Here is an 18468-nt window from a genome sequence, read left to right on the forward strand (position 1 = left end):
ACATTTACTATTGTGTAAAGAGTACTTCCTTTTTTATGCAACATTTTTTTGATAATATTCTAGGTATGTGAACTTTTAACTTGTCAGACTATTGTAACATACTTGAAAATTATAGTAATTTGATTAAAATGTTGCCTATAAGGCAAAAGGTTCAGTTAATAGAATCCATATGTAATTAAAGTGCAGAACTAAATGTAATCAGACCTCAGTGACTGGTGCCTTCAATATTGATAGTTTTACAGTGGCCTCTGGGGTTGAAAGTTTATGTTAAAGTTAGTAATGTAGCTGCGCTCCAGAAAAAGACTGTTTAGCCATTTCAACATCCTGAAGTGATAGTCACGCAGCAAAAATAGTTGATAGTCTGAATTTTAGGGGTATCTTCCACTGGCAGGTGGTAGGAGAGCAAGACTATTGGAGTGTTCTAGTCAGAGAATTGCTTTCAGCAGCAACCCTACTACGTAAACATCCCCAAATGGAGGATCTTGCTGTGAGGAAGTAACAGTGCTTTTTTTTTTTTTTTTTTTTTAAGAATATAGTTACTTCATTTGTGTGAATTTATGTTTGAATCATCTGAAAGTTACAGACACAACACTATGTACCAAGCCACAAAAGAAGTTTAAAAAAATTTCCTGAACTTAAAAAAAATAAAAATTATTTTCTCTGGACAGTTTTAAGAGACGACGTCCTGTGTTAGAGTTCTCTAATCATCACCAGCACAATTTACAATCAGAACACACAGAGAGCCAGTTCAGACCAGCTCATCTGTTGACTTTGGCAGAAGCCCTTAATCTCACTGTGTGCAGCTGCCACTTGAGAGCTGGGGACTCGGCAGAGAGCCGAAGGAGGGTGGGATGCAGGGTTGGTCAAGGCATGAACACATAGGCCTGCTTCATTTCAACAGCCATACACTGCTTTTTTTTATAGTCTTTTCATTTTACAGCCTTTTTTTTTCTCCTAAAAAAAACCCAAAACAACAAACCCCAACCAAAACCCAACCCTGAAATTAAATGAGGACCTCTCATGAGCCACTGCGCTCCAGGCATAAGAAATTGTAATGTCTGGCTTCCAGAAACTGTCCCGTCAAAATGTGCTTCTGATTAGGTGGCTTAATTACAGCTGTGAAAACAATGTTGATTTAGGCCTCAAGATTCCAGTGCATGTCAGCCGTTATTAGCTAGCCTTGGACTGAAGCCACCATTTTAAAACTCTCTACCACTAAAGTCACACACTGCCTGACAACTTTTTATTTAGGCCGAAATGTTGCCAGAAGCAACAAATTTTATGTAAAATATTTTTCATTCTGCAAATTTCAAATGTGACACTGTTGATGGACATAAAATGGATAGTTATGTGTGTACTTCACCAAGTCCGAAACGTAACTTCTGGAAAAAAAAAGAAACCAAACCCCAAGCCCACCACTAAACAAAAAAACAACAAAAACCCCTAAACCCAGCACTCCCTCTCCTTTTCAAATAGTTTTTGTAAAGTTTGACTGACATAATGCTTAATTTTAATTCCTTTAATTCAGTTTTATTCCAAATCCAGCATGTTGGTTTAACCACCCAATTTTATTGCATCTAAATTTTCCTGACAGTTTCATTTGCTGTTGGGAAATAAAATTGCCGGTTTTGCAACATGGGAAATAATGGCTAGTTTCAAAACCAATGTGTTTGAAACTTCCTTTGCCTGAAGCAGGTTAAGGCACACACTCAATTTACTTTAGGGGAAAAAAGCTCATTAAATAGTTTTAATATTTTAATATAATTTAAATAACAGCTTTCACAGTGGGAAGGCTTATTAGGCCCATGTATTTACACCTGCAGAGAGGTAAATGTTTGGGTAATTAGGTGGTTTCCAGTACTTCACTTTTCAGTGTAGTTGCATTTAATGCTGTAAAGACTGTAGATGGACACAATGCATTCCTTGCATTTAAACATTACATTTCCACTTGTAGTATTTTGCTTTCAGGTGCTTAAGAAAGAGGTTTAAGTGGGGTTGGATTTGTGTTTTTGTTTTTTTCATTGGGTTTTTTTTTTCTTTTTTTTTTTGTTTTGTCTGTTCTTAAAGTCTCCTTAATGACATGAATTGGCTAAGGAATGTGAGTGGATGTGTGTGGGTGTTAGCTCTCTGCAGAGGATGGTGCTTTGGGGAAGCAAGATCTACATTCTCACTTCACAGTTGCCATGAAATTCCAAATGTCCTTGCTGTGCAGTTTAATGGAAACCATGAAGTTCCTAAATGACCACAGGTTTGTTCTGATGTTAAGCACAAACGAAATTTTTCAAGTCGTTGGCAGAGTCACAAAAAAGGAGGGTCATGTTTTCAGGAAGGTAATCTCCTTTTCTTTTTTTCCTTCATGGTTTGCATTTCTATGGCATTAGAAATGTGTTTCTAGTGAGGTACTGGAACTCACAAACAAGTGTCCTCAGTTCCCAGGACTGAAAACAAGACACTTGGAATCTGAAGTTGTATTCATCGCTTATCCTAAATACTCAGGCCAGTGCAGCAACTGTACCTCCCAGAGCAACTAATTGGAAATTGATTTAGAGAAAATAATGATTTGGATAAGGAAACAAGTCTGAAGTATAGGTTCAAGTTTGCCCTGTAAAAAATCATCATCCATTCATTCTCTGCATGTAGCAGATTAACAGAGAAAAAGGAAGCGAATACCTACACTTCATTTTGTTCAGTTCTTGAAGGAAAAATACTGGAACAAGTTAGTCCTTCATTGTCTTTGCAAAGTGGTGCATGGGTTTTCCTGCAACTAAATGTTTCAGAAAGACCCCATTTGCTCTGGAAGGCAATTATGACTTGGGAGACAGCAACATGATGCATTTTTCTTTATTAGAGGTCTTTGCAATGGTATTTTGAAATGTGTTTTGTTGGTAATATGCAAAGAGTTTTATTCACTAGCCGTGTATGTTTCCTTCCTATTTTCTACACACTCCTGTTTCTTTTGCCTTTTTCCCACACCTCTCAAAGTGACATTTTAGCATGTCAAATTAAAAGATGATTTTGGATATTATTACGTATACCGCTAATGCTGCAGTAGAAATTACGTATACAGCTAATACTGCAGTAGAAATAAACGTATTTGGATTGCTAGACAGGCTGTTATTTTGAGAACTGGATATTATAGACCGAGACATTTAACCCTGGGGAAAATTTTTACAAAAGAACACAGCTGAGGATACAATTTTACTGGCTTTACAGAAGAAAAGGAATATTCTCTACAAAGGCAGACAAATTCACTTCTTTCCAGGCTCAAGGACTTTTACTTAGGCCAGAAGGTGCTTCCTCGTCCCTTTTGAAGAAGTTATTTCAAGAAAGAGAGCTGGGAAGCTTCTATTATTCCCTGCTAAACTGTGGGTTAAACATAAAGGGAATGTCTGTTTGTTCTGAGACTGAATTCACTGAGAAATTTTTGGAGGGGATTAAAGCATGGCTGTGCTTGAATGAGTCTAGCTCGGATACTTAAATGGCAAATGAATCCTTGCAATCCAGATTGTCATCTTCCTGATATTTTCTTGACATTTTAAATTTAGATCCTATAAGATGCACTGTTGTCAATAGTTTTTTTCTTGTTCTGACACCTGTTTGGTTTTGTGTTTCAAGGTAAATATGGAAAGCATGTTTATAAGGAGAAAATTTAGTGCTAATCTTTAGGCATTAGCTTTGATGAATAGTGCAGAATGTGTAGATGCTACCTGTGAGTTGCAATTCAATTGATTGGGAATATAGGTACAAGTACTTTTGTTCTCTTTTGTGGTGTTTCTTGTTTACTTTGTAACACTATAGCTCACCAACCAGTTTGCAGGGAAAAAATACAAGAGATCGGGACCTAGGACAGTGTTTCCAGGAGTCTGCCTCTTTCTAAGCTAGCCTCAGACATGCACACACGTGCAACACTCACTGCCCCACTTAGAATGTAGTATGGCTAATGCTACACACACACATTAAAAAACAAAACGCAAAAAAAATTGTGCTGACCTTTAACAGGATTTGGCCTGGAGAGTATATTTGAGCATAAACCTACATTTTAAATAGTGGGGAAATAAGTAGTACTGTAAGTCATACTGTAAGTATTTGTAAAGCAAAATCTCAGAGGTTTACGTTTCCCTCAGGATGGCATTCCCACCAGCAGAGAATTCAGTGCCAGCTAGTGGGCAAACTTTTATTCAGAGGAGATGACTGTCTCTGCTGCTTAATCTGCTTTACTTTGTGGTTTTCTGAAATTTATAAAATCATCAGATATTTTTCTGTTGGTTTGTTTAAGCAAAACTTTCCCGTAATTGTGCATGTTTGTATTCTTTTAAACTGTGGAGAAAAAGAACAAACCTTTGCATTCCTTTCTGTGACATTTTTGCAGTAGAGCAGTGTGGTTTTGTAGAAATACATGTTTACCTACTTCCATTGCTGATTGATTGCATTTTGTACTTTTAACAGTTAATGCAAGAAATAGTAATAATAGTAAGAACAACAAAACAAAAACAACAACAAAAAAAACCAAAACAAAACAGAAAACCAAAGCACAATACATTAAAATATACTAGAGAGTATGATTTGTAGAGATGACAGGAAATTCAGAGTTAGGGCACGAAGCATAACAGTGTTCTTAATTCATAATTTTATTGCTGTAATTTTATTCCTGTGACACTGGCATGTTTTAAGGGCATACAGTCAGCAACTTACATCTTAATGTTTATTTATATTGAGTTTTTCATATTTAAGTCACACTGCTTAATATTTACCCAACCTATATTTCTTTTTTTGTTGTTGTTTTTAAGTTAGGTATAAAAATTTCTCATAGAAGCCTGTGAAACCCACATTATGTAGAGAAAGCACAACTTTTTCCAGTTTATTATAGGTAAGGACCTATCTTCTCCAGGGACTGGGCTCCCTGAAGCAGTTTGGCCTGTTGAATAAACCAGTACTTGAAGAAATTATAAAAATGTGAAATGAGTACACTCTGGGGTAAAGAGCTTTATTGTCAGCTAAAAGGATGTTACCAGGATAATAATAATAGTGATTTTTTAAAACATCTTGTGTTTTCTTCAGTTTGTGTAATGGTTCAGTTAAAGAAAGAGGTTTAGAAACAAATGTGCTTCTTAAGCTATAACTTTGCTTTTCCGTTTTACAAGAATTTGTGGGTTTTTGTTGACTTATTTTATAAATAGTACCTTTTCAAAAGAACCTTTTTGTTAAGCAATCAATTTTTTCTTTTTAGTGGAAGGTAGGATATCTTTAAATTACACGTAAGTAATAAAATTAACAAAAATAATACACACAGGAATAATGTGGTCAGTCGCCAGCAGTTTCCCTGCTATGTGTGATGATACTAGGAAAGCAAAGTGACATTATAAAGATGTAATGATTTCATTTCATCCTTTTCAAATGGTGTAATTGCTTCAATTCATTTTAAATAGAGACCTGTGGAACCTGTAAAGCCACCTTGCTTTAAGACACCACACTTTTGGATCTGGCTCTCAACTGAAACTGGTCCATAAACCCGTAGTTCATTCAGTAAAATACACCATAAAGCTGACATTGCAATACGTGCCTGACTTAAATTTGTATGTTTATCAGTATTTTGAAGGCCTTTTGTCCTACCTAGGTAATGGTTGCAGGTACTTTGACAGTCTTTGGTGGCTACAGTAATGAAATATTTTGCTAATTTTTCAGCTTCTGTTGGGTACCAAGGGTCGTCTGTGATCAAAAAAGCATCAGCTCATATGGTGATTATAAGCTTATGCTTAGGGAACTGTTAGGTTTTTGGGCTCTGTGTGACACCAAGCTTTCTTGTTCAGGGTGTACTAAATGCACTGCGCTCTTTCGGGAGCCTGGACATGTATTGTAACTGAACCAGGACCTTGCAAGTTTTCCTGACACTAAAAGTCACACAGTTCTGTTTAAATTTGTGCATGTCAAAACATCCTATTGCTTCAGGAATGTCTAGTTTAATTTAATAACTTACTTAAGTTTATTACACTTTAAATAAGAGAGTTTTTATAAGAGCATCATTAATCAGGAGCTTAGAATAAAGGAATTAAAGGTATCATTCTGGAATGTTCAAAGCACACAAAATTACTGAAATACCACTGCGTAAAATTATTTTTTAAAGTTTTGTTAACACGATTTTTGTTTCATAAACCAGAAAGCTGAAGAAATCTTTCCACAAGTCTCCTTTTATGTTCTTCATGACTTTTCTGATGAAAAAATTTTACACGCTGGATGAAAGTTTGTAGTGTTGTATGTGATAATGGTGGGTTCTGGTTTTGGGGTGGGTTTTTTTGTTTTGTTTTTGCTATTCTCTTGTGCTTTCAGAACACTCATTTGACATATATATGTATGTGAAAGGATGAAAATCCATTAGCATGTTTTTTATGTTGATTCACATAAAATATGATTGGTATGCTGAAAATACTACTTATATTTGCCTTCCGTTTTGCAAGTGGACTCACTCAAACAGGATGTTCAGCCTCACATAATAGCGATTATCTAGTACCTGAGCTAAGGGCAGCTCTTAGAGGCTGATTGTACTCAGGAATCTGGTAAGTATAAAAAGTTGAAGTAATTGTTAGATTTCTATTTCTTTAATTTCAGTCTGAAGTATAGTGTATATATAAATTTGGCCAAAACCAATAGAGACAGTAAACCTAGCTCACCCGCACTCAAGTTGTTTATAGCTGATAAGCTTGATTTCTTGCCCAGTTAGTGTAATTTGGATCTTGCATTTACAAAAGACCTACATGTTAGCCATCAACTGAAATTGAGCCTGAAATATTTTTTTAGGCCATTCAGATATCAACTGATATTTTATAAGCAGTAAGTTGGTTGGAAAGCCAACTGTTTTCCCTGACCATTACTGTTATAAAACTACCCTTTAGAACTCTATTGAATATACACTGCGTCAGATACTACATGCAGTTTACAACAGAAGGACTAATTCTCTCCTGAAGTTAGTTCAGCTAAGGGTTATTGGGGATGTATGAACATTAAAGTCCTTGGTATGGTTAAGCAAACAAAAGTTTGAAAACTATCCCAAAACTACAGGGAGCCAAAAGTACCTCTTCCTGGTGAATATATCTCTAGGCTAGTTTATGAGGAAGGGGGATGCAGCCCTTATCACGCTTTTGGCTGGGAGGTAGCAGGCTACACCTCTGCATTGGACAATCCAGACAATGTACACTGCATTGGCCAGTGGTAAAAAGGTGTAACCCCTTGTCCTCCTAATACATTTATGATTTTAATCATAAACATTCATTTTGGAAAACTGAGTAGTTCAGTAGTAATAGTTCATTTCTAAACGTTTTTAGGTCTGTTATTAGAGGAACTTTAAAAGAAGCTACTCAGTTCAATACAGTTATTTAGATGAGCTGAGATTTAGGTTAACCGGAAGCCTAATACAAATGCAGGCATTCTTACTCAGCATGCGTTTGTCTGTATTTTGGATAACGATTGAAATCAGTCTGTTTTTCAGATAAGTGCAGATATGTTTCATAAACCATGCCTGTATCCAGTTTCTGGTCCAAATTCTGTTGTCTCCTAAGAACTAACATCATTCTGCTATTTGGGGGTGCCAAAAGCTGTCAATTCATGAGATCAGCATTTACCTTCTCATGTCAGGATTATGGACAACACCACCATTATTATATTCTCGCAACCAAGTGAAAACCAAATCGCTTTTTGTTCACCTAAAGGTTTTTGCAGACATCTGCAGTAAAATGCCATGTGTGCATATTAATTCTGAGTCGTGCCATTTTCCTACTTGAAATCTGAGTGAGATGTTTGCTACATTTCTTTTTCATTGCTGCAAAACTATTCACTTTTGCATCAACAACTTCTGCCAGAGATGTGTGCATTCCAAGTCTTTAAGACTTCTTTTCATCACATTTCATAAAAATAAGTTGATTCTATGTCCTTGCTATAAATTCCTGTTGAGGAAGATGTCCACTTTACCTCTCCATCAATGTTATTTCCTTTTTGTTTTGTTTCCTTCATGCTATAGTGTCTCGTGAACTTCCACTTTCTATAAACTGGGTGCATACTTCTTTTTATGAGAATTAGATTTCTCGTGTGAAAAAATGCCCTTTTAGTTGTTTTTAGAGAGAACTTCAAGGGTACTTGTCCTTGTAGAGATACCAAAAAGCAAATAGTTTACATAACCTGTCTGAACTTACTGTAATTTAGCAAACACCAGAATCTGACCAGGCTTTGTCTTTTGAGTCTTGCCTTACTTCAGGAAGCATTCACTGTGGCAGTTCTCCTTATTCCACTGTCCAGACACCAGTGCTCATCCAGACTGTTCCATCCATGGTAAACACTGTACCTCTTCAGCAAAGAGTGCTTAAGCATCATCAGTACTTACTGCATATTGGACTTTCAAGGGCCTTTTGTGACTTACTCTACATGTATATTACAAATATACTTGAGAAAAATAGTGAACAAATTGGACTATTCTCAATGCATCTGTCTGCAAAGTAAGAGTTAGTTCCACCTTTGTACTCATTTTTATATAAGCTGTTGATAGAATCCTAAAATCTTGATTTCCATTTCTTATAGTAGTTAATTTGTTTTCTTAGCTACATAGATTTATATTTCTGAACATCATTCCTCAAAAATATTGCATGTTTGGCATAAATGCATAGGAAAAATTAATCTTCTGAATGCCTAAAGATTTTTTAATGTAAGAAAGCTGAATCATAAAGGCACTTTCATTGTTCCTAGGCCTTTATCCTTTATGTTGTTAAACGTTACTATTAGAAATAATTACTTTTTCCCTCTTCCCCTCTTACATCCAAATTGCTGATACAGTATATCTTTATTAATTAAAAAGTGATTGAAGTATTTTACTGAATCAGTGTAATTTCTTTTTTACCAAAATGTTTATGATGATTAGCTGTAGGATTCTTCATTAAAATTAGTCTTCAGTAAAAGATGGATTAATGCACCACTGCCAAAGGTCTGCTGTCCTTGTCCTGTTTAGCAGCAGAATGCCTAAACTGTAGTTGCATCAGTTTGGTGCAGACAAAAAGGAAGGTAGCTAAGCATTTTGCTGTGTGTGAGCAGTTAGAGGGCAAGCAGACACCATGCACCTTGACCACCTATTATGAAGCTTTTTGCTGCAGTGTCAAGTGAGAGAGAGTTAATTGGGTGAAGCTGTAGAGCATGTTAGGGGCATGGTAAAGGGTTGCTGTCTGACAGCTGAATGTCAGCAGAAGCTAGTGAAGTGTGGCTGAGAGACAGAGACCTGTCACAAAGTTCATGTGGACTGTAGCACAGTTAGGGAGATGAAATGTGGTTCTGTCTCACTTTCTCCCTCATTGCATTCAAGCACCTTAAGATTTCACACTGTATGTGTCAACCCTTGTTCTCTAAGCTGTTTTCTCCTAACACTTCTGCATTCAAATGATTGGACAGAAGATGCTAATGTTTGGCAAAATGAATGTAAATACGCGTTTCTCCTTTTTCTGCTAGAGTGGCAGTATATATGCAACTGAGACAAAACTTTGAAAGCTTACATCAGACAGTCACGCTGTCTTGGAATTCAGCTGATGACTGAATACATTTCTCAAGAGAGTATGAAGTTTGACACTTTAACTAGTTGGATAGGGACTGTTTTCCCACTAGCACTGGAAGAAGAAAAGACTAAGTGGGGAGGACGATTTCATGAGCTGCTTGTGCCTCAGTATGGTGTTGTGAGTGTTTTAGTCTCTGGTTGTAGTCACCTTCTCCCCTTCTTGCTAGAAAGCAAAGAGATGAGGGAACCTTGAGAGAGAAAAATACTGATCTGAGGCAATGAAATGCTGTGGGAAAATTCACATAGCAGGAAAGGCTTTCCTGGGAGCAAGAGTAGCATCAGTTAAAGATGGTGCTAATTTTATACACTGCTGCAAAACATGGAGAGGTGTCACAACAGTTTGTAAGAGTACAGTGTGCTTTTCAGTGTTGTTTGCAACATGCAGCGCAAGATAAACAAATAGCCATTTTAGTTAGATTAAAAATAGATATATGGAAGTTGCTTCCATTCCTGAAAAAGTGGAAAGACAGTGGTAGATAGCATGGGCAAAAAGTACCAAAGAATTTGAAAACCTGAATTGAAATCAGTACAGAGTGAGCATTTCACCATGAAAATAGTGCATTACATACTTTGCCTAATGTTTTGGTATTATTAGTCTAGTGCAGAAAATTTGATCTGAAAATAGGAGGTTTCCATGTGTGTTGCAATGAAGCATCTGGAAGAGAAATTTACTATGTAGGCTATATGTTGGATTTTGGCCAAAATATTTAGGAATCATTAAAATCAGCAATGCAAAAACAAGTTATTTGTCAATAAGCCAACAAAATGTTGAAGAGAAGGTGTTCATCTGATGTGATAATACATGTGATAATACATTCTTCAAACATACCAGGTTTAAGTCTGTTTGAATAAAACAAGAATTTCTTTTAGAAAAATAAATATAATAATATTAAATCCTTCTCTTAACTGCCTTTAATAGAGCTTCTGGAGTGTGATTTCATTAGAAAAGCTGAAAAAATAATCATTTCCAGATACTTCAGGCTCATGTGTTTGTTTAAAAACTCCTGAAACTGGAAGAGGGAATTCTTTGATCATGAGAAAAGTACTGTTGGCTAGCAGCACCCAAAGTGTGTTATGTGTCTACCTTTCTGCCTTAATACATAATGAGCTGGCAGCTCATTGCATTATTTTCTGATAGCAAGTTGTTTGCAGTATCCAGGCAGGAGTGCTGACAATTAAAATTTATACTGAATGTTGCCATTTTCCTACTTTGTGTCAAAGCACCAATTTAGTCCTACTGCCTTGGCATACAAAATTGCAAAATCATTGACATGGGAAGCAAACTTCCCAGTTTTGACTGGCATACATTCCTGCTTTCAAAAAGTTTGTTAAATACCACTGTATTGCACTGACACCCACTAGTAATACTTTACATTTTAAACACCACTTTCTAGCATTTTCACCAGTCTTATTTTTTTCACTTAGAGTGAGAAATAGCTCTTGGAGCTACTTTTAACAGCAAAAGAATGAGCAGAATACGGGAAGTCCATTGGCATTGTCTGAGAAACAGCAACTCAGTTTTGGAAACAGCAGTCTGAAAAGAGAGTTGTGAATGATCTGAAAATGTGCAGGTTTCTCTAGAGGGAAATAGGTTTCCTATGTAAGTGCTGCAAAATGTTTATCGAAGACAATGGTTGTTTGTAACTTAGGGGAATTGCTACTGCTACAGCGAAATGATGCAAGCTATGATGATAGCATAGGTGGTTGAAGATGAAGAGAACATTATTGGCCATTTGATTTGCTGTCTACTGGTTATTACTTCATATTCTAGAGCTGGGGTGAGTGAAATCAGTATCAGAAATCAATTGTGGAGAAATATATTGACTCTTTCCCACTTACCCCTCACTGCTGTCTGTGTCTGTGCTTACCTTACATTTCTTTGTATCCTTGAGGGGTTGTGCTAGAGCCTTTCCAGAGATTAGGGGTTGCCAGAATTCAGAAGAAACTACAGTTGGCTCATCCATCTATGCTTCTGTTTGCTGTCAGGCATCCTCACACACCTAAGTATCCTGTAACCTGGTGATTTCCAAATCACTCTTTGGCCTTGTAATAATTCAAAAATTGTCTTGAATTTACTTTGGCATATAGCACTAAACTTATTACTGCATCTGTATCATCACACAGGAAACCAGCATAACTGAGTCTTTATTGTGTTGTATCTTCTGCATTATTCTTTCTGCCCTTTTATTTCTTCCCTTACTTGGTCATTTTCTGTTCTGATTCTAAGCAGATTCAGTACGTTCCTACTTCAGTTGAAGCCATATATGCAGGCTTGTTATTCACTACCCAGAAGCCTGAAGTTGCAAAACCCGTATCATTTTTTATTATTCTGATTTTTTTCTAATATAGAATGTTACATGTCATGACAAACTGGAAGGGAAGTTTGGGCTACTGTATTTTGAAATTTAATATTTGAAGGCAGTTTAAAGTACCTAAATAGTGGTGGCAAATCCCAAAACTGGAAGCACCTATTGCTGTAACTTACAAATAGTAGAGAACAGTTGAAGAGTTGTTGTGTAGTATTATAATGAAAATTGTGGTCCAGTAAAATTATCCTTGTGTAGGCTTTGAAGGCTTGAAAGCATTCTGACTGGTTTGTGGCTTGAGCTCTGGGTATAGATTTTACACCTACAATTGAAGATAAACAGTATACTTCTTATGGTGAATTTCTCCATATAGTTATCAGTTTGCATCACTGTCATAACGTGCACAATCTTCTACTTCCAAGTGTCTAGCTGTGTGTATTATTCCACAAGTATTGGTATATAACGCAAAATGGGGTGTCTTTGATCACAACATGATACTTTTGAGTAGGCTGACATTGCAATAAAAGTGTATGTGAGGCTATAATACATGATGGCATTATAATATTTCCTCCCAACATCATACATACTAAAGCAACCCACTATAGATCAGTTTTAAGTTTGATAAAACAGTTCATTTATTTAAGAGAACCTTTAATCTAGATCATAAATGTGTTCATAGATTAGTTACAGGAAAAAAAAAAACTACATTGAAAAAATTTTTCAGAAATCTTTTTCTATGTCTGTTATGAAAAAATTGCCTGAGCTAACTATAGTTTAGAAAGCAATTATTCCATAATATAGACTAACCTTTCATATTTTGGTCTTTGGGAAAACATGTTTTTTAAAGTTATACTATCAAACTTTGAAAAATGACCATAGGACATAACCAATTATTATATTTGTCCTGGGTTCAGCAGTAGCAGTCGTGTTTCTCCTTCCTGGTAGCTGGTGCAGTGCAGTGTTTTGATTTTCGGCCTGGGAACAGAGCTGATAACAATGATGTTTTGGTTTGGTGAAGGACTTTGTGAGCCTCATGCTTTGCCAGGGAGGAGGGGAAGCCAGGAGGAGTAGAGACAGGACACCTGACCCAAACTGACCAAAGAGGTATTCCATACCACAGCATGTCATGCCCAGGATGTAACTGGGAGTTAGCCGGAAGGGTTGGGGCACTGCGGGGTTGGAGGAGGTATGGGTCGGTGCTTGGTTGGGCTGGGGGGCGAGTTATCGGTCAACTGGTGGTGAGATGTCGTATTCTCTTCCCTTGTTATTTCCTTTATCATTGTTACTATTGGTGGTAGCAGTAGTGATTTGTGTTATACCTTAGTTACTAAACTGTTCTTATCTCAACCTGTGGGAGTTGCATGCTTTTTGATTCTCCTCTCCGTCCCTCCGGGAGCAGGGGGAGGGCAAGAAGGTGGGGGAGAGAGTGAACGAGTTGCCTGACTGGGTTTAAACCACGACAATATTGCATAAATATTTTGAAAGCATATTTTTGCTAGACATATTGTGTTCTAAATATCTATTTGCCTGAGGAAGTGTAACATTTTAAGTGGAATAATTTACAGCTTATCAGGTAAATAAAAGTGCTGTGCTAAAGATTTACTGAACAGACACTTATTGAAGATACATAATTCCTCTCTTAAAAATTACCTAAATGCATATTTATACAAGGGATTATAAGCACAGCTCTGGCATAGCCATTTGAGTTTGTCAATTTAATACATGTTTTAGAAATGTGTTTAAATGCAATAATGTTGAAAGAGGTCTGTTGGGAAATTATAAATGCCTTTAAAATTCCTGCAGGTGAATTCCTGTATGTGTTCAAACAATGTGTTATAAAAGTTCTTCTAACCTATGGAATCCTATTTTATTATTCATCTTGAGTATATATAATGATACTGGATCAAAACAGTTCTTACGAGTAACAGCCAAGATTTTTTTACATCAATCACATTGCTATTAGATCTGATTTCCCTTCTATTCAATGAATAGTATTCTGTTCTTTGTAAGAAGTACAGCACAGGATCTGGATAAACAGAGCTTTTTTCCTCCAACAGTGAAGCTTTTACTGTAACATAGTCTATTGACTTGCTGCCAATCATTAAGTTTCATACATTTTTTTTGTAACTCTCAAAGGAAATCTGATTTTGTATCTCCTTACTGGGATTTCAATGCCATATTCTTCAAAAAAAAAAGAAACCCACCAAAACTCAATACATCAGGAAAAAGTGTATGTAAGTGTATATAGTAAGTGTATATAATATAAGAGTGTATATAATAAGTGTATATAATATGAGTATAATTGTAGCATGTGATTTTTACTTGTTATATGCTGATAAATTGAGATATTATAAGCAGTACAAACCAATATGTTTAAATTTGTCTTCAATATTTGTTACCTAGGCTGAAACCTTTTTATAGCTTATATCTTACTGATTTCATTTTCTTACACGCAGAAGTGTTTTTAGAACATAACAAGTTGTTTGCATATTTCAATACTGTAATTTTTTTTATGAATGACTTATTTTAGAGAGAATTTTGGCTATGTGATCAGCTGATTAAAATGTACAAATAACACTATTAATCTAGGTAATTGGTGAATGCCCTCATTCAGATCTCATTTCAGATGTGCTGATACAAACGCAGTAAATATCATTTGTGCTTTGGCATTGTAGTGGTTCCTATTTTGCATAGTGTTGAGCCAGAAGGACTGAAAAGCAAATCTTCAGATCATACTTGCAAGTTCTGTTGGTTAGCTCATCCTCATCACCACCATGATTTGGAAAAGCTCAAGGCACTACTTTGTGTTAACTATCTACTTGAAATAGTCATCTAAATTTGCTGCTCTATGGGTTCTTAATGAAGGTCTAGCATAACCTACCTGTTTACAGTAGCTGTAATATGGCTTACAGTGAATGGGAAAAATCAAAAGAGTCCATATCAAAGGGAACTGTTGAAGTATGTGTTAGAGACCATTGATTTTTCTCTAGCAATAGTAACAGACAAAAGGGGAATATTTCATGAATGTGTATTTATACATACGATTGAGTCTGGATTTGTTGAAATACGAATATACACACACCCTTCTGCATCTTTCTTCATATCTGTGAATATGTATATTGGAATCTGTCCCTCTGCGTATATGCATTTCTGCCTCTGTGATTGTGTGGTCTTCCTAAAATGCTGAAGAGTATTTAAAACCTAAAATATACTGTCACAGTCTTTCAGTAATTTAACTTTTGTCTTTTTCATAATTATGCTTTGCATGTGAAGTTTTCATATGTTTCATGACTTGATGAAATAAGTGATTGCTACTTCCACAGCTGTATATTGCATTGGGTATAATACCTTGTTAAAGGACAGAAAAGCAATATGGCATTGTGTTTTCCTGTTTTTTTATTATTATGGATATTTAAGAGAATACAGAGTGTCTTTATTTAGCATTTTCAAAAAATTCTAATGCTATTATGCTGATAATATCAATAATCATTCAAAGTAGGATGCAAAATGTTTTGGTGCTGGAGTTTCTTTAATGTTGAATTTTAACTGGTCTAAATTTTAGAGGTGTTTGAGTGTCAAGACCTACTGCAATATGAATCATATTCTCCATCAAGATACATTTAGTGTATATTCTCTGGTCATCTTAGGCTGACATTTGAAAAGTATTAAGGGTTTGGTTTCAGTTGATGATAAAAGATACTTAAAAGCAAATTAATACCTTCCAAGGTTAGCATGGCACATGTTTCCTACTAACAGTGACAGGGAGACTGTAGAATAAGTTTCTTTACTTGATTAAAAAGCCTCAAGCCCTAGAAATTACAATGAAGAGGAGTAGAAGTTTTCTTTAAGTATTTGTAGCTCTTCAAATAAAGTAGGCTAGGGTTTCCTAACACTTACTAGTGCAGAGTACTCTAGCTAATGTCTATTGTTCCTGTTTATTAAGGCTGAATATATGCAGATATATTAAGTACTATGTATTAAGTGAAACAAGAAGCAGACACTTGCAAATACTTCATACCTTTATGAAAGGCATTTAACAGTAAATGTACATTCTTGTTGTTGTTTGAGGGTTTTTTATTATAATTGTTACTTCTTTTTCTCCAGGAATCAAGAGGGAGTTCAAACATCACCATGGCTTCAAGCTAGGAATTCAGCCTGACCAGAGCTGTATCCCAGATATTTTGGCATTGCAAGCTGAACCTGACACATGCTACAGTTTTATGCACAATAGAGCCAGTTTTCAGTCTTCAGTCTATTCCTTCAGCCTGAATGTCACATCCAGTCCCAAAAGAACAATGGAAAATGGATTTTCAGATTCTTTGTATCAAAAATCTTTTAGAAGGAAAAAATTGCATTAATGTAAAATGATGCAATTAAAGTGCAATTTTGTTGCTACCTTTGAATTGTAGTTCAGCTTATGTATTTTTTGACATTAATTTTACGTTTCTATGAAAATATGCTTTTGTATGTTCACATTTTTCTGCTTCTCATTCTTTGCATACCAAAACAGGTTTGGTTTTTTTTAACTTTTATTTATTGCAGTTCATTTTTTATGTAGTATATTTTTAAATGTTAAAGAATGACACATTTTGGGTAATTTTCCCCAGTCTTTAAAAAAAAATCAATAAGCCATTTTAGTCTCTATCTATCAAAGTTGTTTCATACTTGTCTATTTTAAAGCAGGACTGCAATACTTTAATAGGATTGAGAGAGCTATTTGAAATGTATGCCAATGATTCCTGTCATTTCATGGCAGCCCTGCCATGGTTCACTGAGCCCCCTCTTTTCTCTTGTCAGCTCAACTGAAGACAAGCATTTAGTTGCAAACTTTAAGCAGGTTGTGCAAAACAGAAATGATGTGACTGCTTCTCTTCCTGCACAATAATGTCACTGCTGGTCAATGTGAGAAGGTCAGGTTGCTTCTTGTAAAGCTACATGATACCACTTGCCTATTTGAACAAGTTGAGTTAGCTGCTGAATCTGGTCCCTGCAGGCGCTGAAAACTCCCCTTTTATCAAGTCTGCATTTCATCAGAAAGACGAACAATTGTGCAGGGAGGATTTCTGATGATATGTTTATGTACTTTATAAGGACAGTTCCCAAACCAGTGTTGCAGGTAATATATCTAGTTTAAGCTGAAAGACTTTAAAGTAATGGCTGTTTTGACCTTCAGATAGACTCCCTTTTTGTTGTTGTTGGTAGGACCCAAGAGTGACGCCCATCTTTGATGCTGACAGAATTTAAAGCAAGGCCATTGCCCTGCATTTTCTGCCTTGTAGCACACAAAAGTAAAATTGTATGTCAGGCTGAGATGTCGGGGAGCTGACAAGATGCCCCAGTGACATTTCAGCTGGAAAGAGCAAGTGTCTTGCAACCAAGTGGTCAAATATCAAATAATAGGTCAAGCAGGAAGGAGCTGAGTTCTAACCACAAAGAGGTTTCTGGTAACTTACTTGACAAGCTTTTGGGTGCTTTGTGGCTTGACAAAGTGATGTTCTGTTGGGTATCGCTAGACAGACTGTTCTTTATCGCCTTCAGAAGATCAGACATTGACATTGATTAAACTCTTTAACCCTTAAAGGTTAAATCCTAGCAGTTTCATCATTGTGAATTAAGAACAAAAGAAAATTTGTAATATACCATTTGTTTTCATATTAATCACTGGACTCCCTAGTGCTATTAACTTTTGATGTGCAATGTAGTTTTTGACAAAAAGATTGAATGCAAAATCCATAGAATAGATTGTTTCTCATTATGGCCCAGTGATACATTAGAAAAATAATATTATGCATTATGGAATTTGTAATTTCTTCTAATATGTCAAGTGTAGGATTTGATTTTAAAGCCTCCTGACTACTACTGAAATTCCATTCTGGATGAAAAACAATGCTTACATAGATAATACACCACTTAAAATGACCAAAGTCTTCCAAATACCAGGTACCATAAAAGCTAGAATAAATCTCAAACTTACAACATCTTTAATCTTTGATTAAAGTTAGCATCAAGTGTTCAGGTATTCCCCTATTGCACAAGTCGATTGCTTCACAGCCATGATGTGCATGTATGTATGTATACTACTACTGCTACTAATTATAATTCTGATAATTATAATGCTACTAATAATAATTAATACTAATAACAGAGCCGTGCAAAACCAAGTAACAAATCCTGCAGAGCTCTCACATCTAAGAGCTGGCTGATAGATGAAGAACACTCCTTTTCTCTATGATGATGTATTTAGTCTTGAATACTTAAGAAAGAAGTTTCATTTCACTCCAAAAGTCTTGGCTCTCCTCTTCCCTGACACGGACTGACTGTTCTGGTAAAGGCACTGCAAGACTGTATTCTGCTCTTTCAAATACAATGTCGAAGATCTGTTATATTTGTCTGAAGAATGAAAGAATATGTATTAACAAGCATTTTTGTCCTTATTATGTATAGAAGCATGTATGTGCTTCACTTATTAAAGTATATTCTCATGGTATTTTACATTTTGAGAAAGAAAATGCCTGTTCTTTGCTACATGACCTCAAAATATTGCAGAAATTTTGCAGCATATCTGTCCCTTTCTCATCATTG

The 18468-nt window shown here is 35.8% G+C and overlaps 1 protein-coding gene across 1 annotated transcript in view; it reads left to right on the top strand.

Annotated features, from left to right (window-relative positions):
• The window catches only part of CCDC171 (coiled-coil domain containing 171), a 147121-nt gene extending 130832 nt beyond the window's left edge, over positions 1-16289 (top strand). Inside the window, 1 exon segment of the mRNA XM_057406291.1 lies at positions 15991-16289. Within this exon segment, the coding sequence (XP_057262274.1) occupies positions 15991-16032 (42 nt within the window). The 3' untranslated portion in view covers positions 16033-16289.
• The last annotated feature ends 2179 nt before the right edge of the window (positions 16290-18468 follow it).

The sequence above is a fragment of the Pezoporus wallicus genome, unplaced genomic scaffold, assembly GCF_028554395.1.
Source record: "Pezoporus wallicus isolate ANWC-B61680 ecotype Strahan unplaced genomic scaffold, APGP_CSIRO_Pwel_v1 contig_2132, whole genome shotgun sequence".
Lineage (NCBI taxonomy): Eukaryota > Metazoa > Chordata > Aves > Psittaciformes > Psittacidae > Pezoporus > Pezoporus wallicus.